General features: G+C 41.0%; 1 protein-coding gene, 1 long non-coding RNA gene and 1 pseudogene across 2 annotated transcripts in view; 2 read left to right on the top strand and 1 right to left on the bottom strand.

Moving 5' to 3' along the window:
• The window catches only part of TTC39B (tetratricopeptide repeat domain 39B), a 91,655-nt gene extending 80,433 nt beyond the window's left edge, over positions 1-11,222 (top strand). The window contains exons 17-19 of the mRNA XM_042826811.1: positions 1,526-1,643; positions 4,945-5,061; positions 6,108-11,222. Of these exons, the coding sequence (XP_042682745.1) occupies positions 1,526-1,643; positions 4,945-5,061; positions 6,108-6,204 (332 nt within the window). The 3' untranslated portion in view covers positions 6,205-11,222. The remainder of the gene's footprint in view (positions 1-1,525; positions 1,644-4,944; positions 5,062-6,107) is intronic.
• Positions 11,223-17,182: 5,960 nt separating this feature from the next.
• LOC122164606 lies at positions 17,183-19,410 on the bottom strand (annotated as a pseudogene).
• A 4,292-nt stretch (positions 19,411-23,702) lies between these two features.
• The window catches only part of LOC122164705, a 35,228-nt gene continuing 32,902 nt past the window's right edge, over positions 23,703-26,028 (top strand). The window contains exon 1 of the long non-coding RNA XR_006170297.1: positions 23,703-23,950. This is a non-coding gene — a long non-coding RNA (uncharacterized LOC122164705). The remainder of the gene's footprint in view (positions 23,951-26,028) is intronic.

Genomic DNA, 26,028 nt, shown 5'->3' with positions numbered 1-26,028 from the left:
CTTCGTGTGAATGGGCACAGCAAGGAATCTGTCAGTGACTGAAAAATGGTTGTATAGAGCTCAAAATAGAGATGACAGATGGAGTGGGATGGAACGCTTCAGAAATTACATTTTTTCTCAGGATTTTTCAGCATTTTTGTCATTTCTAAATATGTATGTAAAATAAAGAATTGGTAACATTAAGAAAAAATCATTTTGTAGTTACATTGCCATAAAATAATGGCAGTATTTCCTCTAGTACAGAGAACTGCAGGAAGATGGTCTTCCAAATATATTGCCAAGGTTATCCATGTTTAATTGGACTCTGCACTTACTGTTCCTGTTGCAGTGTTTTGGCTTACTGTCTTTTCTTCCTGTGGGACATACCAGGGAGATGTTAGTTGGAAAAAAAATAAATAAAGAGTGGCTGGATTTTACTGATATCAATCTTAGTCCTAGTAGTTTTGAGGAATTAGCTCTTTGGGAGATAACCACACGAATCTAACACTAGTAAAAACAGGCTAGAGGAATGCAGCCATCTTTTTCTACGTGTCACTAAAAGCACAGTCTGTTGATTGTTATCTATCAAGACTTTCTGAGTTTAAACACAGACAGAAGTAAGCTGGAGTACAGTGCAAAAGCACTGCCCAAATCCTAACATACTCTTGTCTCACATATTTCAGAACTACTTATGTAGGATGTTTTGGCAGACTATTAAAAAAAAAAAAATAACGTGACCTCAGAGAGCTGGTAATTAGTTGTAAACAACATGATTTGGAGGGAGGATGTTTTGCTTCTTGAATTGTTAATGTATGTGCAGCCATCTGTCTATCCATATGTGTTTTCTTTCTTTTCCTTCCCTACACCTAGCAAATGCTATAAACCAAGGCAAAAAAAAAAAAAAAAAAAAAAAAAAAAAAAAAAAAAAAAAATTACATATTTAAATTTCCATACCACTTTGCCACAACTCATTTTGTCTGGTATTTTTAGTCCTATTCAGCATAAAGCTTTCTTGAGTTTTCCAAATGTCATACTCTAATAGTGAACCTTTTTAATTGTTAGAGTTAATGCTAATAAAGATGATTTATTGAATTTCTATTGCCGCATAACGCATCCTAATAATTATGCAGAAATAAATCTTGTGCTTTTCACATTTCTGGCTGGTGCTGAGGGGGTTCTGCCAGTACTTTCCTTTCTGCTGTAGATGTTACATGTGTTAGAAGTCTTTAGCTGATGCCAATTCATGTCCTCTTTGTAGTGACTTCCTAATACAGAAGACTGGGCAACACGTGGATATTTAGGTTTCTTCTTGTTCCCAGCTTCTATTCTTAGATATATATATAATTGCTATATGTGAATGCTCTCTAGTAGACATTTAAGTGTCTTACAGTATTTAAATTGTGCCTATGGATTATATGTGTGTTGAGTTGTAAAATTCTGAGAAGCAAGCTCCTGACTCTGATTACCTATCTCCTACTGAAAATCTTGTTTGCCTTTTCATGATCATGTTTTCAAATTGTTCGGTGTATTTTGCTTTTACTTTCAGGCCACACAGAGTACTATATGGATGATGTGTGCATGTTGCAGTTACTAAAAGGCCTTTGTCTTAAACACTTGGGAAGACTCATGCAAGCTGAACTATGTTTCAATCAAGTAATTCAAAGGTAAATATAATAGACATTTTACTTTTATTTTGTACCTGTCATTGAGATTTATGATGTTTCTGCAGAAACCTTCACATTGGAATTTTGTATAATTAAACTTCATTATACTGTTAAGGGGATGGAGTTAAAATATCTCTGAAAGTAGCTGGAGGATCACAAAATTTTGGTTATATTTTTCTACAGCAATTTAACATGAAATTATTTTTATAAAAATGTGATGCTTTAGGCCAAGTAAATCACACTGACAAGTAATGCATTTATCTGGATACGTTTGTAATTAATATTTTTGTGTTTGCAGAACTATGAATGTAAGTAAAGGTAATTTGTGTGAATTTATTGTTTCTCTCTCTCCTTTTTCCCCCAGTATTTAGTGCTTCTGGAGCTAATACTTCATTAAATAATGAGAAACTGTAGAACTTATTAGTTTCAATTGACAAATTGGATTTCCAGTGTTAGGAATTTATTCAACATTTTAGATCCATATCTACTATTATCTACTGTTACATTGAGTCATGCATTTATTGTTAATTTCTTTTTCTACTTAATGAAGTAATTAGGTTGGAAAAGAAATTACAATGTTTGTGCAATTCTTCTAATAAATAATAGTCTAGAAGAATTACTTTTTGTTAAAATGAGAATATTTTCTATAATTCTGGTGTCTTTTGCAGCTTTCTTGCCATCAGGCTTGTCTTACCATTTGTAAGATCTCTAATGGATTCAGTGAAATACTTAGCAAGTTACCTGACTCTATAAACTTCCTGAAAGTCCTTCTCCAAAGATATTTGATCCAGTGAAGGCTTGATGCATCTCAAAAACTAATCAGACAAAACTTCTTTAAAAAGATGTTTTGAAGGGGGGGGAAGGAGGGATTTTTTTATTTGAAACTAAATATTTGGTTAGCTTTGCTCTCTACATTCTTGAGCAGCTATAGAACATAAAGACTGTTTTAAAGACATATTTCTGTGCATCACAGCTTGCCTTGGTGGATGAGGTAACTCTAGAAATATGACTCTCAAAATGTTGGTGTTTGTTGCAAACGTTATGTTCTGTAAAATTGTTTGATGTTTTATCTAGAAAAGAATGAAAGAATTGATTGTAGAGGATATTGGAAAGGCCGAGGTGCTTGGTGCCTTCTTCACCTCATTCTGTACTGCCAAGATCACTCTTCAGGAATTTTCCAGATCCCTAAGAGTTGTGGAAAAGTCTGGAATGAGAAAAACATTGTGGAAGAGGGTTATGTTAGGAAACATTTAAACAAACTGGGCGTACGTATGTCCATGGCAATTGAATATACCTAACGGGACCTATTGGTGTACATCCATGAGTACTTAGGGAACTGGCCAATGTTTTTTTTTCCTTTGAAAAGTCATGACAATTGAAGGAAGTTCCTGAGGAGTGGAAGAAAGCAAATGTCCCTCTAGTCTTCAAGAAGAGGAAGGAGGATACTTAGGGGAACTACAGACCACTCAGCTTCACTCTGTGGGAAGAACAGTGGATGTTCATCTCCAGTTTAAAGAAGCTTTTGACATGGTGTACTGTAATAGCATCATAGAGAAACTGATGAAGTCTAGACTAATTAAGGAGGCAGTGGTGTGAATTGAAAACTGGCTGAACTGTTGCATTCGGGAGGCCTGTGAAGGGAAGCACAAAGTCAGCCTGCCAGTCAGCAGCAGAATACTACAGGGTTTGACACTGGAATGCTTGTAGCTATAATGCAGTTGATACCACACCAGTGTTCTGGCTGTTACTGAGGTATGCTCAGCGAGTCTGTCTCTTTAATGAACCCCTCAGTGAAATGCCAGTAGGCTGGGATTAGGCTAGAGGTGGGGACGGGACATCACCAGGACAGCTAACCTCAAAGCTGACATCAAAGAAATGCTCCATACTGCATGACATCATGCTCAGTAACAAAAGCTGGAGAAGGAGAATGAGAACAGAGGGCTATCGTGATTATATTTGTGTTCCTCAATAATTGCTACATGTACTGAAGTCATTCTTCCCAAGATGTGACTGATCATCATTTGGTGATGAGAATTAGAGAATTGCTTCTGCATTGTTTTAGCAGTTGTTTTTTTTCTCCTGCATTAAACTTTTTTCTTTGGAGGGGGATTAAGAAAATGATGTGATTGAACTTAGCTGTCTGTCAGTGTGCAAGCACCATCTTAAGCTAGACAGATTATCTGATAGCAACCTCATGAAGTTCAGCAAAAGGAAATGGCAAGCTTTGGTGAAGAATAAAGCTCCCTGCACTGCTGCTTCTGGCAGCATGATGGGAAAGCAGATTGTCAGAAAAAGCCTTGGGGATATCCTAAACATCACAGTCAACTCCAGGAAGCCTTAGCGATGGGTTGTATTAGGAACAGTGTCCTCACTGGGTCAAGGGAGGTGATCTTTTGTCACTACTCAGTTCTGATGAGGCCACATCTAGATTACTGTATCCTGTTCTGGTCTTTAGAGTACAAGAGAGGCATGAATGTACTGTATGAAGCCCTGCAAAAGGCCACAAAGATGATTAAGAGATTGAGCTTCTATCATATCAAGAGAAACTGAGATAGCTGGGGCTGCTCAGCCTGAAGAAGGAAAGTCTTGGGTTGGATTGGAAGAGTCTTATGTATAAGTCACAGAATCACAGAATAACTTGTATTGGAAGGGACCCACAGTTATCATCAAGTCCAACTTCTGACTCCACACAGGACCACTCAATAATCAAACTGATTACATTGCTGAAAGCATTGTCAAAAGGGTCAGAGAGTCTGTAGAGTCTCCATCCTTGGAAATACTTAAAATCTAACTGGACACAGTCCTGAGCTGGTTGCTGTTGACTCTGCTCTGAGCAGAGTGTTGGATTAGATAATCTCCAGAGGTGCCTTCTGGCTGTTACGATTCTGTAGGTTTTGTATGCTGAAGAAAAGTTGAATTTTCTTAGTTCTTTGAAGCTTTGTTCAGGCAAACTGACGTAATAAGGTTTTGTGTATAAGAAGTATTTGCATTGCTTTTAATCTTGTGTCATCTTTTTGTTCCTTTTTTTTTCAACTGTAAGTCACACCATTGAGTTCTAGTCCTGGGTGTATGTAGCTTGGATAATAATTAGGAATGAATAAATCTTTGCTTGCTGAAGATCGTGATAGTATTTTATACCCATGGCTTGCAAGTGTTACTGATATGCACAATGTCAACTGGTAAAAATTTCCAGAGTTTTCTGTGGCCGTGGACTTCCACATATGGTGTTTGCGTTTGAAAGTTAATTGATCACATAAGACAATGTTGTATTTAGCCATTCTGTATTTTTCTGATTTCCTAGTGAGAAGCAAATAAAATATGATAGCTATTTGGTGCCATTCACCATGTATGAGCTGGGACTTCTATACAAACAACAGGATGAGAGAGAAAAAGCTATCAGATACATAGAAACTGCAAAGTAAGTCAATTTGTTTGTTTGTTTGTTTGTTTTAACCTGGAGATTAAGAATATCTGAGTAAATTTACCAACAAGAAATTTTTTTTTCTGACAGTCTCCTGCCAGAAGTAGAAGTAGTATGCAAGTAGATCTTTGTTTTTGACTACAGAATTTGTCCAATATGGTTGAATTTGATAGTTTTGCTGTTGTACTGCTTCAGGCACAGTGGACTAGAGTATGCTGCACACACAGAGTATTCAGAGAAAGTATGTCCTTTTAATTTAGTTTTTAGAGATTCTGATGCTGTATGTAGGAAAGGGCTGCACTCTGCTGTATGTGTGGTTTAGAGCTAGTGAGTCCATAGAAAGCTGTGACATGGAGAGCAGCTGTGGGCCTTGTATCTGCTGCAGTAAAAATGTCATTGAGAATAGGTTAAATGCTATCTGACCTACTTTTTTCTTTTTAAATTTGGTTGCAGAAGAGCATAGATAACTAGAATTTACTAGAGTGCAGCATGTTCATTTCAAATATTGAGCACAGGAAGGAATGTAATTTGCCCCTAATGTGGGTAGAGAAGTGTACCAATTGTGCAGCAGTGTTGTGAATTAGAAAGAACAGTCTTACAAAATGCCTTTTAGAAACATAATAGTTTTTGTTTTCGTTTTGATTTGGTTTGGCTTACATAATTTGATTTCTTTGTTGTTTTATTTCACTGGCTGAGTTCTGTTCTGAAGTTGAGAATGTATTTGCAGCTTACAGTCTTTCTTTTCTGTATTTTTCTAGTTTGTGTTTTCACAGCAAACATGTAGTCGGAAGGACTGCTGAATGATCAAACTAAGTGAGGGAGACGTGCTAAGACATGGATGCAGTTTAGCAGGAAATGTAATTGTTAGTGCTGGTAAAAGTCTCTGCTCTGTAGAGATAGCCTTAAATGTCATCAGAAGACTGTAATTCATCTGCTTATCAACCTCTGTCTCCTGTGGCATGAGTGAAGGCTCTTAACTGTTATTTCAGTTGATATGTGAGGTAAAAATAATTCAACTAATAAAAGAACTTTATTATTTGCAGAAACAACTACAAAGAATACTCTATGGAGTCCAGATTGCACTTCAGGATTCATGCAGCACTCGACAGCTTGAAAGTGTCACCTGCTTCAACACCTTGAATGAGGAGGGATGCATTTCATGCATATATTGCATGCAGTAGTCTGCACAATCTTTTTGCAATGTTTTTCAAATCTTCAGAAAGAAACAACCTAGTGATTGTTTTCTGACATCTCTGATTTGATGTATGTTATTTCCTTAGACTGTTCTTTTTCTTTATGGCTCATATATTGTATCTACTTGATACATTAAAAAAGACCTTATATTTTATTTGATAAAAATAATTTAATATTTGACTTAGTGGGGGATATTTAAAAAACAGTTGATGGTGCAATAACATTTAATTCAAACACTTTATTTTTTTATATGAAAACAGATGCTGGCTATGCAGTGGAACTGGTGATAATTTCAGCCTTTTGAGGAGGTTTGATTTTCTGCAGTACACTTGATATCTTTTCGCCTTTGGAACAATACTGCAATGGCTGCAGTAACTTGTACCCATATTTAGCATACCGTATTCTGAAATTTGCATTCCAGAGGAAAAAAAATCTTCCTTTTTAACTTTATTTCATTTTGAGAACAAAATGAATTTGTCCAAAGTGCAATATTTTTATATCTTTTAAGGTAAAATTAAGCAGAGCTGCAGGTAAAAAGTCTCTGCAGCTCCAGTTCACTCGAAATAAGTGGTCACAGGGGACATTTATCAGTCATAGAAAAGCAGGAGTACTAGGGACAATAAGAAACCATCTGTTATGTATTTCCACTCTTAAAGCAGAATCAAGGTCTTATGTTATTCTTTGCAGGTACTTGTTTAAACTATTCTTAACTACAAAAAATTGTAACTTGCACAAGCAGTGTTTTCCAGTACTTTATTATTTCTATGGATAATTTTTTTCCTGATGTCTACCCCTAAATAATTCCTTGACTAAAACTGATTACTTTCCATCCTCCATGTCATGGATCTGGAGAATAGATTGTTCTCTTCCTTTTCTGGAGCAGTCTTGCAATATTTAAAGACTGGCTCTTTTGTTGCCTTTTTTTTGTTCCAGCTAGAACAAATAAAATCTTGCAGAACATACTTGTTTCCCTGATCTTTGGGAATATGAGTTGCTTTTGCATCAAAAAGAGAATCCAGTTTTAAACTTGTAATTTAAAAAGTGCATATTCTAACCATTACTTTCTACCAAAAAGTGGGTATGGAGATATGGTTGTAAGTTTTGTTTTCTCATTAGTATGGGGAGAACATAATCAAATTTAATATCCCAATTCATTTCTAGTACTTCTGCAAGTTTTACTAGCACTGCATTCTTAATTAAGAATATACCTGACATACTGAACACTGGAACAAGCTTTGTAGAGAGCTGCTTGATGCTCTGTGACTGTCGGTGTTTAAGAGGCATTTGTACACTGCCCCCAATAATATGTTTTAACTTTTGGTTGGCACTGATGAGTTCAGGCAGTTGGACAAGATGATCATTGAAGGCTGCTTCCAACTGTTCTGTTATGCTCTATTTTATTTTCTTCTGTTGATTCCCAGAAACTGTCCTGTCAGAAATTATTGCAAAACCTGCCAATATCCATATTTCAGTAATTCTAGTATGTTTGTTTTCCTGTGATAAATAATTGATAGCAACTAAGTATGTGATTCTCTGCCTTCAGCTCCCACCCAAGAGAAAAGAAAGAAAGTAGGTGAAAGAAACTCTCCTCAGTAAACGAGAGTAGATGAACAATAAAATTCTAACTAATTAGTGAATCTACTGTAAACACTCCAATTAAGAACACGGCTTTCTTCCATCACTGTAAATGAGAAATTATGTTGCATAAAAATCCATAATACAAGTGAAATAAGAGTTTATAAATAGTAGCTAAATAAATACAACAGGTCTTTCAAAGTGGAAAGCTATTCCAAAGTCTATTCTCTTTGCTGATTTGGATTTTTGTCCGCCTGTTACAAATGTGCAATTAAACTATTGGGCTGAATTACATGTTTGAAGGTTAGATACCAAAGACACTGATTCATCAACACTTATATCGGAATGTGCTCTCTTAAGTTTGGCTCTTTGTCAACCAAGAGTAGCATATGCCACCACTTCTTAGACTTATTGTCCTTCTGTACACATCTGATTATAAATGATTAGGCAGCAAAATTGAATTTCTCTCTGTTTTGAGACAGCATTTTTATTGGACTATCTGGATATTTTCATTTTAATATTATGATTAACTGTGTTCAGTCTGGTTATTAAATTATAGCAGTCAAATGGGACCGCTTCATTTTCTTGTGAAAGGTGATGAAAGCAGTAGCTGGTGGAACTTCTGTAGTTTCTGTTTCAGATAATGATTCACTCCACTGAAGAGTAGGAGCTGAGACTACAGACTCAGGATGGAGCATGAAGTAGTCTCTGCTCTCTTGTTTTTGCTCAGAGTGTCTTACATTTAGTATTTTATTGGAGATTTGGAATAGAAATTGAAATTGACAATATATAAAAAATGAGCTTCCTTAGAAGCTGATTTTTTTTGTAGTTTAGTTGCAAATGTTATGTAGCACTGTACTTTATTGATAATACAGACTGCAGAGGTAAAGAAGATCTTCATTTTCTTCATTTCAACCTTCCAAAGTCATTATTACACTCAGAACATGCCAGTTTTCTTATTCTCTTTTGGGATCACCTTTTTGCACACCTGCAGAGAACAGGCATATCAACACAAATTTGCATTGTAGTCTAGTGTTTTGATGCTCTGAGGTCCCCAACCTAATTACCCTTTACAGTTTGTGTCCCTTTCTTTGCTGCTATTCCAAAATTATTTGATAGAATCTTGAGCAATCAGGTTTTCTTAGCTTTATCCTGGAAATTGAAAAAAAAAAAACCACAAAACTTAATAACAGTAGAAATGCAGCTGTGTAAGAATAACACGTAGCCCTTCATATAAGATAGGTCTTAATAGATCTCTAGAGATGCTTTTCTGAACACTGCAGAGGAAGCGCATGGCTATGGTCTGCTCTTACACAATGCATCATTGATGCAATAATATTCAGTACATTGTGTGTAAGTTAGGATAAGTGATCTGTGGATAAGAGTTTGAATGAAAAGTCATGTGTTCTTTTATACTTGCTGTGTACTGTACTTGGCCTTAATTACAACTCCGACTTAGTTCTAATTTTTTAATGCTCTTTAGAATCTTCACCTCATTTGCTTATGTCATGGGGCAATTCTGCATTATGTGCTGAAACTTGGAAACTGAGCAAGGTGGAGCATTTGCTTAGAATGCTGCAACATCTGTTGATGATAGTAGGGGATGACAGTGTATCCAGGAACTAGGATAAGCCCTTTGTTTAAGCAAGCAAGGCTGCTTGTAATGTTATGACTGAAGTCATACTGATCGTAGGTGGATGATTTTTGAGGTGAGGATTAATAAAGCAGCTTGATTACAAAACAAAGCTTTGTTCACTCGAGATTTGTCTTCTTGGAAAACCAAAAAACCGCCTTGTCTGTGTATGTCAGTATTGTTTGGGCTCTTGGAGAGAGATGATTATATTTTGAGTTTTATGAACTAGTTCACCATTTGAACATATTAAACGAAATCTGATTAAAGATTGTGTTTCATGTCTGCTCTAATACGCGTGGGTAGCAGCTGTGCTGAGGAACTTACAGCAACAATAATGTATAATGATTGGATGCTGTCATGTTTCTAAAATACTTTGCTGCTAGCTGAAGTATAAAAGAAGCCATTTACTGTGACAAATCCTGCTTAACTTTGCAATTATTTCATTATTAATCTTCATGTTTAATGTCATTTTGTTTCTGTATGTTCTTACATTGCATAGTTCAACAAAGAATGTTTGTATTTGCTGGTGAACTGGTGATTCAGTTTATTTGCTTCTGAACTGTTGAGGTTTACACGTGTTCACGTTTGTTGCTTTAGTAGAGACAAGGTTAGAATAACAGACGATGAGTGTTGATTAAGTTTTTTTTTGTATTAAGAGCATGTAGAAGTGTTCATTTTGATGCAGTTGTTCAGATTCTCTCTTCAGGGGAATAATGACATGATTTCATGCAGATGCTGCTGAGTGCAAAATCTGTCACTGTCGTCTCATTGTATATAAAGAACCTTCTGCTGGGATTTATCAACAAGATCAACAAGAAGGATGTACACAAGTTTCAATATGCTGTCACAGGCATATTTCTCTGTTACCTATCTTCCAATTTATCAAAGTCTAGTAGAGAATACAAAGTCTTTTGAATTGTGATTAGCAAGTGTAAAATTAAAAGCTATTTTAACTAGTCCCCACAAGCCATATAACCCTTTAAAATGCTGCAGTGGTTAATAATTAACTCATTCTGTTACAATTCATGACATTAAAACTAGTGAGATGTAGAAATGATGTAGTCATAGTATTCTATTACAATTCTAGCAAAAAACAGGGAGAAAATTAATTTTATATATGTGCAGGATTTGATTTTAATAGCATTCAACATTCAGAATTCTACATGGTTGGAATATTTTTCTTGTGTGGTACGATTAAACATTTTCATAGTCATGTGTTACTTCTAACCAGTTAGGCCAACTTTTTGTCAAGAGTGGTGATCATAGTTCTCATAAGATGAGACACAATGGATGACTTAACTCAGAGAAAGGCAAAAGAATGGATATGCTCCTGCATGTGTTGTTATCTATAAGGCACTAATTTACTCTCAGTTGTAGACATACCATAACACAGAACAAAACAAAGCGTTAGTGGATAGATTAGATTGCTTCCAGTGTGTTGAATAAAGATAGTATACTGAATAGAAGGATAAAACGTGCTGAAGAACATGAGTACTAAAGAAGGAACTGTATCTCCATTCATACATTTTGCAGAAGCTATCTTACATGTGAAAATCTACACTGTAGTTACCTTATGAACTCACTATTTGGACTTCCTTTGTTCCAACGAGAGGAAGAATATCTGTGTTGCTGGCACCTTAGCTCCATTTGGCTGCTTATGTACTGCTTTTGTTTGTTTACCTCTGCTCTTGTCATTTGCTTTTAAGTAAAAGCAAAAGAATGTAGGACAGCTTCATAAAGAAATTTAATCATTGCAGCTCAGAGTTTTGCACTTCGTAAAAGAGTAGCCTGTGGAAGAAATGGAATCCTGTGGTTAGCATAGCACGTTCTGTGTTCAAGGAATGCAAAATTAAATGCTGTCCTTTAGAAATGTAAGCAGGTAGTTCTGGAGGGAACTCATGTACTGGGAGGCACATGTCATCCAGTAATCATAGATAGGAACACTCTTCTAGTTGCTGTCACTCATTTCAGGAGAACTTCAAATTCATTAGCAGAAGATGGTGTCTGTATTCCGTGCCATAAATGTCATAATTGGAGCATTCAAGCCAAATGGGACAGATCTGATATCTACCTCATCTGAAGCCATAGGATGGAGAATACTCAGTGTTGATGACATGCTGTGCATGGAAAAACTGTTTAGGTTATTCTGGAATCCCACTGGAGGTGTTCATACCCTTGTATACTTAAGTATGTAAATGTGGATCACAGAGCATATTTTTATAATGGAAAGTGTGCATAAGGTTATATTAATTTTTTTTAAAATTTTTTAATTTTTTTTGGACATGCTTAAAGGACCTACTCTTACTTCAGTATCTAAAATCAGGGTGGAGGGATATGTAAGATTAGGTTAATGCTGCTTATTATAGCTTATGTGGATGGGGCTTAAGTAGTTTCAGAGTATTAGGAGATCTTCAGAATTAAACTTGATGTGGAAAAGAGGGTAGTATGAATTTAAATATGGTCTTTTTAATGCACTTTTTCTCAAGGGGGCAGTGCTTGAAGTCCAGGCAAAACACAAGCTATGAATGCTGTGCTGAGCAACAGGCATAAAGCCAGAAAACTTCCATTAAAAAAAACTCTCAAACTGATTGGAGTCTCTTTTAAGAGAGGTTATGTACTGCATGCATTGATAAACTTTCTTAAACAAATTTTACAAAGGATTCCAGCTGTGGTTTCAAATTGTATATAACTTAAAATGTGCATGTTCATACCTTACTTTGACAAGATGCTTGTCTTAAATCTTGCCAAAATCATATTAGTGCTATTTCAAATTGATTTATGTTAGTTTATACGTAGCAGCAATCAAAACATCCTGTTATTGGTGACAATGAGAAAATATGTGTTTTTTCACCTATTCTTTGTTGTTTCGCACACTTGAAGAATACTGGAAAGAGAAGTACACTTGTTTTTGTGTATAATGCCAATAAAGTTCAAGATTCACTTACTTTGACAGCCCAAATGGAAATTGCTGCTGTATTTCACATGCATTGCACTTGCAATGTTATGTTATGATTTATTTCACTTATTCCAAACAAATAATGTGGATAACACCTGTGTTTATTCTGTAATGAATCTTTGAATGGTAAGTATATTATAAGTACAGAGGCTAGGCTTGTTCAGCCTGGAGAAAAGAAGGCTGCAGACCATTGCAGCCTTCCAGTACCTAAAGGGAGCCCATAAACATGAGGGGAGCAAACTCTTTACAAGAGTAGGTAATAGCAGGACAAGGAGAAATGGTTTTAAGTTGAAGGACGGAAGACTTAGATTGGATATCAGGGAAGTTCTTTACTATGAGAGTGGTGAGGTGCTGGAACAGGCAGCCCAGAGAGGTTGTGGATATCCTGTCCTGGAGGTGTTCAAGGCCAGGTTGGATGGGGATCTAGGCAGCCTGGTCTAGTATTAAATGTAGCAGGGGGGTTGAAGTTTGATGGTCCTTGATGTCCCTTCCAACCCAAGCCATTCTGTGTTGCTATGAAAGTGAAATAATAGAATTATAGACTACCATAAGTAAGAAGAGACCCACAAGGATCATCGAGTCCATCGGCTCCACCAAAGACCATCCAGAATTCAAACCCCATTTCCAAACGCTCCTTGAACTCTTTCAGGTTTGGGGCCAGGGCCACTGCCCTGGGCAGCCTGTTTCAAGGCCTGGCTACTGTCTGGTGAAGAACCAGTGCATTGGAGGAGGATTATAGTCTCTACAGATCATGAAGAGTCAAACAGAATGCTGCTTCACATGTGGTATACTCTGGAGTCTAGTGGCATGTTTTGCGTATGAATCATCTAGTGAATATTAAGGAATTTATAGAATACACAGCAGCCTTTTTTTTTTTTTTTTTTTTGAACTAAGCTTTTAATCGTTTTCACTGAGGACAGAAAATAAACCTTAAGTCATGAAAACAGAACCTGCAACTTGAGATACTACTGCATGCTGTTAATTGGATGGTAAGAGTTTTGCTTATTGAACATGTCCCGCTTCTAAAGAAGTCTGGGGGTTGGACTTGATGATCTCTGGAGGTCCCTTCCACCCCCTACAGTTCAATTGTGTGAAGAGTCAGTAAACCAGCTTCATGTTTTGTTTAGGTGAATGAAATGTTACTGCACAGAAATCAGAGCATGTTTTTTCTCCTTTGAGCAGTGTGTGCTCTTTAATGCCACTTCATACCGTAGTGGATCTTATACTACGAATGCTCATTTTCTGTCATTTTCACTTATTTAAAACTGCTGGGTTTTCTTTGTTTGTCTGCTTCTTTTACATAAGATACCATTTAAGTATCTTGTTAAGTATTCTTGCAACACAAATATCCACAGATCTACTGTAAAATGGAACTTATATTCTCATGGCTAATGCTGGCAGGGCAAAAAACTGAGATTTAAGTCTTGCTTTCTGATACAGAAGCAAGTTTTGCTTGACTTCAGCAGTCCTATGTGTGCATGCAAATGAGATCAGATGTGGCAGTCCGAAATCCTTCCAGCGTGTCCTTAGAGTTTCTGTTGTTCAATGACCAGTATTTCTGGTGTGTGAATGTGTGAGAGGTTTGTCAAAAGCTGTTTTTCTGGGTTTATATGAAGATAGGGAAAGAAAAACAACAAGAACAATAAAAACAAGACCTATACCTCTGCCTTTATTTTGCATCCTTGGATTTTTCCCTTAGTCTTGGAGAGCTAGGTTGCAACTTGTACTTGCTTACCTGCTTATGTGGAACCTGTAGTGGAAACTGTGAAGGAAAGACTTTGCTCATCATTAGTATCTGTGCATTGTGCTCCCCTGGTGTAATGCAGAGCCAAGATAAATGCATGTTGTTACTAGCAGTAGAAGTTGCTACCATTTGTATAGGATGGACAGTTATCATTAAGAGATGACCAACAGAGAAAATGCTGGAGATATTCAGAGGTGGGGAATAAGAGTGGGACAGAAGTAGGAATATACTCAATAGGGGTTTCAGTAGCACCCCTATTATTGATACCAAAGAGAAACGTGACACTACAGAATTAAACAGTAATGTGAGGATAAAGCAAATGTGATTGTGGTAGAAAGATGTCATGAAAGAGAAGTTACAAAGTGGAGTCAGCACTAGTTGGTAAGAGGAAATAATATTGCTGATAGAACAAAGCATTTTATTCTGTGTAAGAAAAGAGCTGGTAAGGAATAGACATCCCACCAAACCATGATTGTCAGAAGTAGTTCTACTTCTGTGGTGACCAGGGGAATAAATTCTGCTCCTCCAAAGAATATACTCAAAGAAAAAAAAATCAAAGAAATAAATTTGATTTAAGTAGTTATTTTCAAGTCTTTCAGATGTTCCAGCTCAGGAAATCTAGATTGTTGCAGATATCTCTCATGTAGTTTGAGAGTTATCTGCTGAATGTTAAAGGATAAAAGTTACTGAGTTCCAATCTCTGAGTAACCTGGCCTAGCTGTGGGCATTCCTATTCCTTTCAGGGAGTTGGACTGGGTGACCTTTCAGGTCTCTTCCAATTGAAACAATCCTATGATTCTAGGGATATGAATGCTCATCAGTGCAGCCTGTGTCTGTCTGAAAATCTTGCAGAACGACGGCTCATGGCAGTTTCTTAAGGTGACAGATGATTAAAATCCACACTAAATATGGGGGGGAAAAGAGGAGGGGAGAAGGTGGGAATTTATAGTGAGGACTCAAGCATTTCATGTTTTTAGTTATCTCAAGGAAGTTTACTTTTGTGAATTGTTGACTTATTTTGGAAGAACTTGTTTGAAATTCCTTGTGTTCCTTCTGGGATAACGGTGCAGTTATCCGTATGCAGATGTGAAACGTGTTTCATACAGCCATCTGAAATTTGAGCATTTATTGTGGTTTTCCTCAGTGGGCTTTGAGAAAAATCATGTGGTTTTTCTCAGAAGGAGAAGTTTGGGGCTAGGGTCTTGAACAAGGATCGATACTGGTCAGACTTGATGGCGAAATTAGATCAAATTAAACTGATTACTTTGAAAACAGTTGGTCTTAAATTTTTACTTATGTTATCTTTGGTGTCAAATTAGGAGCTCACGGTGGGCAGCACCTGTTCATCTCCTCTGTAAGGTGCTCAAGCTTCATGACATTTAACAGCAGTAAGGATCCCAGTATAACTGAGTTAACAGCAGTTCCACGTGCTCTTTGTAGTCTGAAATGTGGCTCAGCTGGCTCGAGATGTGTTATGGCATCTGTATGTGATGCCTTCTGTAGCCAAGGCCGTTGTACACTCTGCCCAGCAAAAGCAGCTTTCCCATGAGCAGTGTTTGTAAAACAGCTTATGTGGGCTTACAGTAACTCTGCTCTCTGCTACAGCAATACTGTACTCTCTCAAAATAAATGCAGGTTATATATATATAAAGGCACTTCTCGTAGTAAATTAATAGCAGCAACAATCAACAATCCAAGTAGAGGATAGAGTATACAATTGGAGTAGAGAAGAGTACAACAACTTCTTCCAGAACACTAGTGAAATAGTATGTTCCAAGGTTTTCAAGAGCTGTATTAGTTACTGTTCTATCAGTGGACCTATAAGCTCTTGCTGCTGAATTCTCTGTGACGTCTGTAAGGTTTGTGGACCTTCACAATTAATTTTGAAGCTTCTGTTCTTCTGTGGCTTGTGGTTTTTGGTTGGTTAGTTTTGGTTTCTTTGTCATAAAGTCCAGCGTGACTACAGTAGTTGTATATTTCATCACGTGATAAATCATTTATATAAAAACATATGTGCTACTCGAAGGTGATGGTTTGGTCCTTTGAAGGGGTGGTGTACTAACGCAGTCCAGCCAGAGAGATCTACCTGGATAAGCAGGAGTTTTGACTCTGGTTGCATCTCAACCTGGGTAGGTTGTTTGTTTGTTTTGGGAGACCAGGATGTCTTCTACCGAGGAAGAGTTTGAACGCTTTTCATAAAGATAATTGTATGTTACCATTGTGTTGGCATGACAGATGCTCACATTACCACGCTTACCACGTCTCGGGTGCCTTTCAAAATGTGTTTATTGATTTTAAACAATCGATGAAACATTAGGGGCTTGGATGGATTCTGTAAGCACATCTGATGTTAAAACAGTGTTATAAAAGGCAAAATTGTTAGACAATTTTCAAATAGTAGATGGTGACACCTGTCTGGCTTTCTTCAGAAATTAAATTACAAGCTTGCTTTTATAGCCTGATCTGACAGCTGTGCTATGAGGTGCGAACCTTGGACTATGTGATTACGTGTCTGGTTTTAAACTCAGGTCTCCGCTTCTCATCACAAGGACTTTACATTACAGAATCACACAGAATCACAGAATCACCCGGGTTGGAAGGGACCTCAAGGATCATGTAGTTCCAACCCCCCTGCCTAGCAGGGCCACCAAACATACACATTCAGATCAGGTTGCCCAGGACCCCGTCCAACCTGGCCTTGAACACGTCCAAGGACGGGGCATCCACAACCTCCCTGGGCAGCCCGTTCCAGGGCCTAACCACTCTCCTTGTAAAGAACTTCCCCCTAACATCCAACCTAAATCTTCCCTCCTTCAACTTGGATCCATTAGTGGAGGATTACTGCTGTGGACATACAGTAGGACCTTCAAATGAAATCTGAAGTTGGTTTCATATGAGATCCATTTGAAGTGTGCAAAATCACATTGCTGAAATGTCAGATCAGGAGTAAGTTTTAGCCAGATGGACTCTGATGACTTTATTCAGCAACTCAGGCTTGCACATGGCTGCTCCTGCATCAGCGGGGCCGGCGGTTGACGTTCTGAGCCCAACATGGTAACTGGGAGCGGCTTCGCCCCTGGGCTGGCCCTCGCCGCCTGGACAGGCTTCTGCGGCGTCTTTGGGGCTGGCTGTGGGTCTGTGCAGCCCGACATTCTAGAGGCGAGAGGCTTTGAGTCCGCGTCCTCCCTGTCTGCCCGGAGAGCAGCTCAGGCACCTGGGAACCTTGATCTGGTCCCGATTGGTGATCTGGTGCCTGGTTGGTGGTGTCGGAGCCACTGCTGTTCTGTCCTACAGGGCCTAGGGGATGGCCCCAGTCCCTGCTGGCTGGTGGTGCTGGGGCCAGTGCTGTCCAAATGGGTGCTGGAGGCTGTAAGGGGAGACAGGAAAGTGAGTAGACAGATCTCCAGCCCTGGGCTGGGACAGAGTCTCATTCCTCATGGGTGAAAGGGACTTGAGCAAGGCCTCGCCTGGCCCCAGCCCAGCAGCACGTGGCTGCTTGCCTCTTACCGATGCCCTCTCCAGCACAGGTGTTGCACTCCCAGCTGGTTGCGGTAGGACTCAAGTTGGAGCAGAGTCGATGTGCGCCTTGTGAGGCGCAGGAGCTGCAGAGGAGCAGCTGCCAGGGCCTGGGGAAACCAATGGGTTGTGGCCGTGAGGACAAAGTGACCTGAGCCAGGGAGCACCCGGCAAAGCCCTGCTGCTCAGTCTGTGCTCCCCCGGCCCGTGGTGAGGCCACAATCCTACGCAGAGCCCCAGAGGGCTGCTGATGTAACTCACCCCTCTCCCTCTGCTCGCTCCCTGCCGTGTGGGTAGCGGCAGTCGCTGGCATTGCAGCTGCTGTGCCTAACTCCAAGGGAGGCGTAGGCACAGTTGGTCTCCCATTTTGGTTTCCTGCCAGAGAAGGGAGGGAATGTGATGAGCTCCCAGTGCCCGTAGACTAAGGCTGCCCAAATGCATCTCTGCTCTTCCAGCCTGACCACAGTTCCACCCTATCTGTGAAGTTGAAGCCACTGCTCATGGGCAGCGAAGGGCCAGGCCTGCTGGGGCAGTCCCTTGTGCCCTCGTGTCTCGAGAGCTGGCTGAAGGACACCAACCTGACTGGGATGTGGATCCCCATGTTGATCATCTCTTGGATGAACTTGTTTCTGTCTCTACACAGAGGGCACTGGAAACAACGAAGCCCAGCACTCTTGGCCATTCCCTGCAGCAGAAACAGAAGCAGTGTGAGTGTAAGCAGGATGTGGTGCTGCTGAGCACCTGTGGTGCCTGTGGGCAACGGGAGGGCACCTACTTGGATGCAGGCCCAGTGGAACCAGGCATGTTGGCAAGCTGGGCACACCATGGTGGAGTACGACCGGCTGTCCCCCACAGGCTCCATGCAAATGATGCAGGTTGTGTCCTGCATTGGCGCTGTCTCCACTGGCTGCTGTGGGAGGTGCTCCCAGCAGAAGGACCTGGGGGAAGATGGGAGGGATGGGCAAGGTGAGAAGTGCTGCACGGAGGGAAGAGGAACAAGAAGGAGCCCAAGGCCTTGGCTCTGGCTCTGTCAGGCTGCATGGAGGTGTCACAGCGCGTTCCTTGTTTCTTTGGCTGGTGCTGACAGCAGGGGTTGGAGGCCCACAGGCAAGGCCCGGCAGCCCCTACCTGTGCTGATCAAAGTGCTGGGTGACACACTGACCCTCTGAAGCGCAGGGGAAATGGAAGCTGCGCTCACAGCCCGTCTGTGCACAGGTGACGAAGGCCCCCCTCTTGCCACAAAGCAGAGCTGAAAAGAGCAGAGCAGCCCCCGTCAGCAGAGGCTCAGGGCCTACACAGCAGGCCCTGTACCTCTGGGCAGTGCACAAGGTGCGGGCAGGGCTGGGTGGCACTCTGCAGAGCTACCTGGTGAGCAGGGCTCATCTACAGAGCAGGAATTTCTCTTGGAGCTGGTTGCAATGGCTGCGTTGCTTTCCTTGGACCAGGCTAAGCTCGCCATGCCTCTCCTGGCACCAAGCTCCCTGTTCCGGTCTGGTACTCACTGTCTGCTCTGCTTGCCTCATGGTGCGTATCAGGTCTTCAACATAGAAAAGGCCTTTATTTTGTTTGTCTATCCCATGTTGACAAAGACCATTGGCAAATCCCTGTACATGAGGAAAGAACGCAGTCTTGTTAATGCAGAAAGGAGGGAAGTACTGGTTGGAGGAAGGTGGCAGGAGCTACAAGGGAACTCACCACATAAAACGCATGGAAACACATTCCATACATCTCGTATCTCTTGCCGAAGATGGATGTCTTGTTATCCACTCAGCCACAGAGCACACATGCTGGAAAGGAGAGAGTAACAGCAGTGAGCGCCTTGCAGGGCCAGGTGCCCCCGGGGGCTGTCCCAGGGGCTGCTCTGCACCAGCAATGCCAGCTGAGGGGCAGGGCCAGAGGCTGTGGAGGGGAAGGGGCGCTGCAGGCCCAGTGGTGCCAGCAGGCAGCCACAGCCCAACCAAGGCCCCACTGGCCAAGGAGCAGAGGGACCCTGCGTTCCCCCACCTCCCTCTCCACCACAGGCAGAGCCCAGCACCCCTCTGCCCCATGGTGGGAAGCTGTGCAGGGACACTTTGTTCTCACCCAGCTCGCTCAAGCCAGCAGCCTCCTGCGTTCCCTCGGACATTGCATGCATCAACAGCGAGCGCTCGCAGAGTGTCTGTCCCAGCAACACCGGGCTTTCTCCTCCGCATGCCAACCTATGGGAGAAGCAGGTTGAGGCTGAGTTCTCAGCTAAGGCCCCGAGCACTGGGGAACCCTCCTCCCTCGGCAGCCTCAGGCAGACCCATCCTCCCTGCTCACCTCTCCAAGTCGCACTGAGCTCGGCCTGAGCCCCGCAGCCTTAGCTCTGTTGCACAGCCAGGGGTCACAGTGGATTGCTCTGTGCCACCCCTGTGGAACCATCACGCACCACAGGGGCTGAGGGCACCCAGGCAAGAGGGCGGCGGCTCTTGCAGCCAGCACAGAGTGACACAGCCCCACTGGAGCCTGGCGTGTTGGGACTGCTGAAGGCACTGGGTGACACATTCACCCTCCTGGCCCCACTGAATGCTACCAGGCCTGTGGCTCCATCAGTACCCCAATTTAGCATTCATGTGTTGCCGTGACTTTTTGGCTGTTTGCTGCTGATTACCTCTCGCTACAATAAATGACTCAGTTCATAGAATCACAGCATCTTTATGTCTTTCCATTACATACTTGAGGCCTTACTCCTCCTGGCCCCAAAAGTAACGCCTCTCCTTTATTTCCACGGCAACAATAACAGGTATAGAGAGGACAATAACACTAGGTAATACAGCAAGTTGTCAGCTACAAAACACTATTTTTCAACACAATCCCCCCCATTAGCTGTGCATTCTCAGCAACGATGATCAACAGACTGCATGCTACGCTCAGAATGTGCGCACCAGCCGTGATGATGCACTGTTGCTGTTGCCACTGCTGAAACGCACCACCCACCATCTCACTGTGCTCACAACTGCAGCTTGGCCTCCATAAATGTTCAGCAAGCATCAGTGAATATCAGTAGGTGACTTTTTTCTGCATGCATGGGTTCAGTGACACATTGCATATGTTCCACACATGCTACTACACCTGTGGGGTCTGCTAGCATTGATAGAAGTACTTCTCTTTTGGCTGCACCTCACAGTGCAAGCAATCATGTTGCATCTTTTTTTTTTAAATCCAAGATTTCCAACTCTGAATTTATGGAGTGATAGATTTCCATGTTTGAAAAAAAAAACAATTGAAGAGGAGAGGTTCATTTGGAGGTCTGTAGCCTTGGAACTTGGCATGACTGAAGCATGGAGCTGCCATGTGGGGTTGTTAAAACTGTGTTCAGCATTCAAGGTGTAAAGGCTAACAGCACACTGGAAGTGACACTGGAGGGAGTGGCAGATACAGAAGATGACAAATCCAGTGCTGGGAATGTGCTCAAGGTCCCGTTTCTGTCTTTCTGACTGTTACTGACTTTCCCTGTCCCACACAAGAGAGGAAGCAAATGCTGCAGTAGTCCTTCAAAAACTTGTTGGTGGGGAATTTCAGGCAGGTGCCTGATATGAGGCAGGAACATTAAAAAGGGGCTGCTTGAAAAACAGCTGTGATCTGTGATCGCAGTGGGGAGCATAGCAGGGCCCAGAGCTCTGGGCTGCAACTCCTGACTGCCAACACCTTGATCTGCTGACTGCCTGGTACAAGAGGCAGGAGGGCAAGCTGAATAGTATGCCAAGAAAGAAATAAAAAAGACATGAGAATGATATTAGGTAATAAAGCACCAAGACCAGGTGGGTCAGCAGATGATTTTGGAGGATATTCTCAGATAAATTACATGCAATTTTAAGTGAGGTTTCTTAATGCACATTGGGAACGAGATGTTTTTCCCTAACTTAATTTATTCATCCAGGAAGGAAGACAAGGAAGTTCAGACTGTATAAATCTATTTCATTTTCTTGCATTGATTGCAATAACTTTAAAAACTATCACTATTAGATTAGGGGCCAACCTTACAGTGTTTGCTCAGGACCAGTTTGCTGGAAGCGACTGCTCAGTGGATCACAGCATAAAGAGAATGCATCACCTCTGCTGTAGCATTACAATTTGATCATATCTCAGCAGGGGATTCAGTTTATCTGAATAACCACACACTCATTTGCTCCTTCTCTCTGCAATTCCGAGCATAGAACTTGTCTTCTGTATCAGCCACTCTCTCCAGTGTCATTTCCAGTGTTAGCCTTGCAGCTTGAATGCTGAAAGCAGTTTCAACAACCCCACATGGCAGTTCCATGTTTCAGTCATGCTAAGTTCCATATCTACAAGGCTACAGGCCTGTGAGAGCTGCAGTGCCCTTCTCCAGTGCTGCTCTGTGAAACGCAGCACAGCTGCACTGTGCCTTGCACAATAACTAATGGTATACTGTTTAGAGGTTTCCATTTTGTGGACTGTGCCATCCAAACATAGACTTTTGTCTGAAGACATAATGTATGTGCACATGCCATTATGTGACAGATGTAGTTCTGATAATCCATAGGCCTTACAAAAGTCAGATAGAAGTCTAACCTGGACACATCCAGGGTTGAGTATTTCTACTCCACAGGGAGAAAGATGCAGTATGTGCAGAGCTGTTTCTCTGTTGTACTTGGCAGCAATCTCATCTGCAGATGGGGAGTGCTTTTTTGATGAGGTGTTTATATCCTTATGACCGGCTCCAAAATAACACTCAAAGTCCTCTGAAGCTTTATCTTTTTATTATTATTATTTTATATGATTATTGTGTTTGTGGCTTTATCAAAGATATTAACATTTTCAATTTTACTGCAGTAAGTTTGAAGTGAGAGCAACTCTATCACAGCCAGCAAAGTCTGTATGATCTCAGCAGGACTTTGTCTTCCCCTGAGGTTCTATACATGCCATGAATGTCACAGAAAAGTATACTGCGAGGTTTTCTAAACCTTAACAGGTATTTCTGAACTTTAACAGAAAATATTTCTTGTATGCCTCCTGTTGTTAAGACAGACTCTTAGTTTCTTAACAGTACTTCTCAAAGGCCTTGGAGCTAAATAAAAACTACCACTGCAATTTTAAGTGACCACAGTAAGACTTCCCCTTCTGCAGCAATTTGTGTCTGAGGACATCTCAACACATTAAGTCTTTAGGGAATTACATGTTTCTTCAAAAACCCAGGAGTCTATTTTTTAAGCAGTTTCTACTTTTACAAGACATCAGATCTCAACTCTAGGACAGGTTTGGGATAAAACAGACTCTAAGGCTAGGGTTATTCTGGAGGGAAAATTGTGTGTGAAAGAAGAAAAGAGCTTCTGTTGTTTATCAGTCCATTGGCAACTGTCTAGAGCTACTCATATTTCTTTGTGGTTATAGTTTCCAGGAGTCAATATGATAAAATACCTCTAGCACAATTTTTTTTGTTGTTGTTTTTTTTTTTAATCATTATTTTTTTCCTCTTTTCTCGGATTGTTGTGTTGTGTTTTCCTCAGTAGGTGGCAAACTTCACAAGCTGTAGCTGGTGGGATATGTTTGGCACTCCTGTGCAGTACAATTAAAAGCTTGCCTTGGACCTCATCCAAATAAAATTTTATTTATTTCATTTGCAGAAAGGATCCACTATTGTTCCTAATTCAATCATTTTCCTTTCTGAGCTGATCTGGGCTATAGCCACTGTAGTGGAGTATTTACTTTCCGTGCACGGTGTTTTTTGAGCTTGATGAACAAACAAGGGAAAATGACCTTCAGCCATTGAAAACAAAAACCTCACATCAGCTCCATCCATGAGACACAAGCCTGGTTTGTTGATACTACAGAATTGTTATTAGTAACATAAGAAAAGAGCACCACCTTTTTTTTTTTATTTATTTAATATTCCTTGGTGCTGCTATTTGTTTATTATCATCATTAAGTGTGGGCAGAGCTCTTGGCACAACACCAAGAGAAGGGTGACCTTCAAGAAAGCTTAAGAGCTCCCTCCAACATATAACTAAAATGATTCCTGAGTTTAGCAACCACATAATCTAATTTCCAGTATGCAAACAAAGTGAGCAGCTGAGCGTTATACAAAGCAGGACTGGCTGTGAGACTTCAGCATATTTTCTTTTCTCCCCTGGACTGGTGGCACTCAACTTCGGTGGATCTTGCAAGGGAAACAAGACAAATTAAATACATTTAATTTGCAGAGTATTTATTATACAGAACTGTAGAACTTCTCACAGTAAGAAGAGGGAGAGAAGAATACCGGAGAAACAAATATGGAGAACAAAAGGTAGGTTTTTAACAGCAGATTCAAGAAGAACTGGGAAGTAATTGGGATGACAATTCAGCTGAAACAGTTTTTGCAGCTGTTTGTTAGGTTTATTTTTAAAGATACTGAATTTAGACAAAGAACAAAGCCCCTTTATTAAACAGCAAGTAAATCCTGTAGGGGAGTGTTTCTTGTGAAGGAGGGGTTGCATGCTTGTTAACAAAAATGAAGCATGCTGGCAGGGAAGAGTGAGACCAGTTGGACTGTTAGGATTCTGTGGTTTGAATGGGGATATGCTCCTCTGAGTATCATGACTATAAGTCGTGCATCCAGGTGCAGGTTGTTTGACTGTTCTGTGCCTCTGTTTATTTGCACTGCCTGCCACAAGGTCTAGAAACAATAGTAGGCTTGTTTTAAAATCTAACATCTGTTCGTTGAGCTTGATGGTCAAATTCTGCAGGATTCATTTAATCTGGTGAAACCATATTGGCTTGCTGTGAAAGAACTATGTTAATTCTCATAATCCTTGGACCAAATCTTTATTCTCATTTGGACCATTTCCTTGGATTTTATCATTTCATCTCCCATCTGCATCCTCTACAAATCTGCTAATATGGTCACTTGGTATGATCATTTTCTCAATGATTTTTTCCCTTTTCTTATCTTCTCACTTCTGCTATCCATATCCTCTTGATCTGCATCTCCCCATCAAATTTGTTCCGCCTGTCTGACCTTGTGTTCTTCCTAATCCTACTGGTCTCCAAGGTTTAAAGCGAGATTTCCTCTTACTGTGCTGATCCTATTGCTTCCTTCTCGTTTTATCCATGTGGTCTCTGCATGCATGCACCTCAGGTTTTCATTCATGCCCCCTGTTTCTGATAGCAGCCATCTCTCCTTGGGGCAAGGTGGCTCCTAAGAAAGCTAATCAAAACAGGAGGAACTTGTAGTCTTCTTGGGCACAGTCATAATAAACACTGGAGCTGAAATGAGAGACTCAGGTAGTCAAGACTTTCAGTAATAGATGGCCCAGATTAGAGAAACTTTACTGAATGTGGGAATCTAAATCTAGAGCAGCACTAGGAGGAAAATATTCCTCTCCTTATCCACAGAGAATGGAAAAAATGTGCTGAAATGGTGGTGCTTCAGGTCTGCTTCTGGCTAGCATTGTAAGAAGAAAAAAAAAAACTTGAACCTTAGCTGAGGGAAAAGCACAAAGCAGAGGTGGTTCCTCCATACAATATTTTATCTGATCTGCAAGTAGCTGGGACACCAAAATAGGTGGGAAACTGTGACGTTCTGGGTAAGTCCTTGCAAATTGTTGAGGAAGAAGACTGAAGAAGGGGATCCACCCCCTCTAACATGGCTGATGCAGTCAGTTTGTGAGGGGAGATGATGAAGCTAACTAGAGGCATGAGGAGAAGCACCATGGAAGGGAGACAGTTGAAAAAAAATGCAATTTGGGATGAAATACAGGGAAGGGTGGAAGCAGAGTGAGGCACATGTGGCCAGCTGAGTGCAGAGAGCTGGCAAGGATGCACACCCATTGTGGAGAACACGCTGAGGAGAAATGTCCCCTTTGGGAAGTTGAGCAGAAAGTATCTTCGGAAATATAGTATGATACACAGGGTGGAAGAAGATGGTAAAGATGGCAGGAGCAGGAGAGAAACTAAAAAGCTTAAAATGTTTGCCTCAGGCTTTAGCTCAAGCATTGTTACCTGGCCATTGACGCTCTGCCAAAAGAGCTCTGTTTCTTTTCCTAGACTCAAAGGAAGATGGTGACCTCACAATTGCTTGCTGGTGTAGCCGAAAGCCTGGCCCCTAAAGTCCTCTGAGATAGCCATGGTGACACAAGGCATGCAGGGCTCAGCTCAACTACCTCCATCACAGTAGTTGCATCAGGCTGTGCATGTGGTGCGAAGCAGTGGGTTGAAGGGAGGTGAGGAGGTCCTGTGCAAACACTTCAGTCATGGCACAGCAGTACATCTGAGCACTGATGGCCCATGTCCCCTGCTGTGTGGGAGTGCTGGGCTCTAGAGGTCTACTTTTGCCTCCTTTCACATACAACTGCTTGATGGACTCTAAAAGTCTAAGAAATGAGA

Source organism: Centrocercus urophasianus, unplaced genomic scaffold (genome assembly GCF_019232065.1).
Source record: "Centrocercus urophasianus isolate 14NV4802_14NV808 unplaced genomic scaffold, USGS_Curo_1.0 seq_27, whole genome shotgun sequence".
Classification (NCBI taxonomy): domain Eukaryota; kingdom Metazoa; phylum Chordata; class Aves; order Galliformes; family Phasianidae; genus Centrocercus; species Centrocercus urophasianus.
The sequence above is the reverse complement of the archived record's forward strand: the minus strand, read 5'-3'. Positions and strand labels throughout refer to the sequence as shown.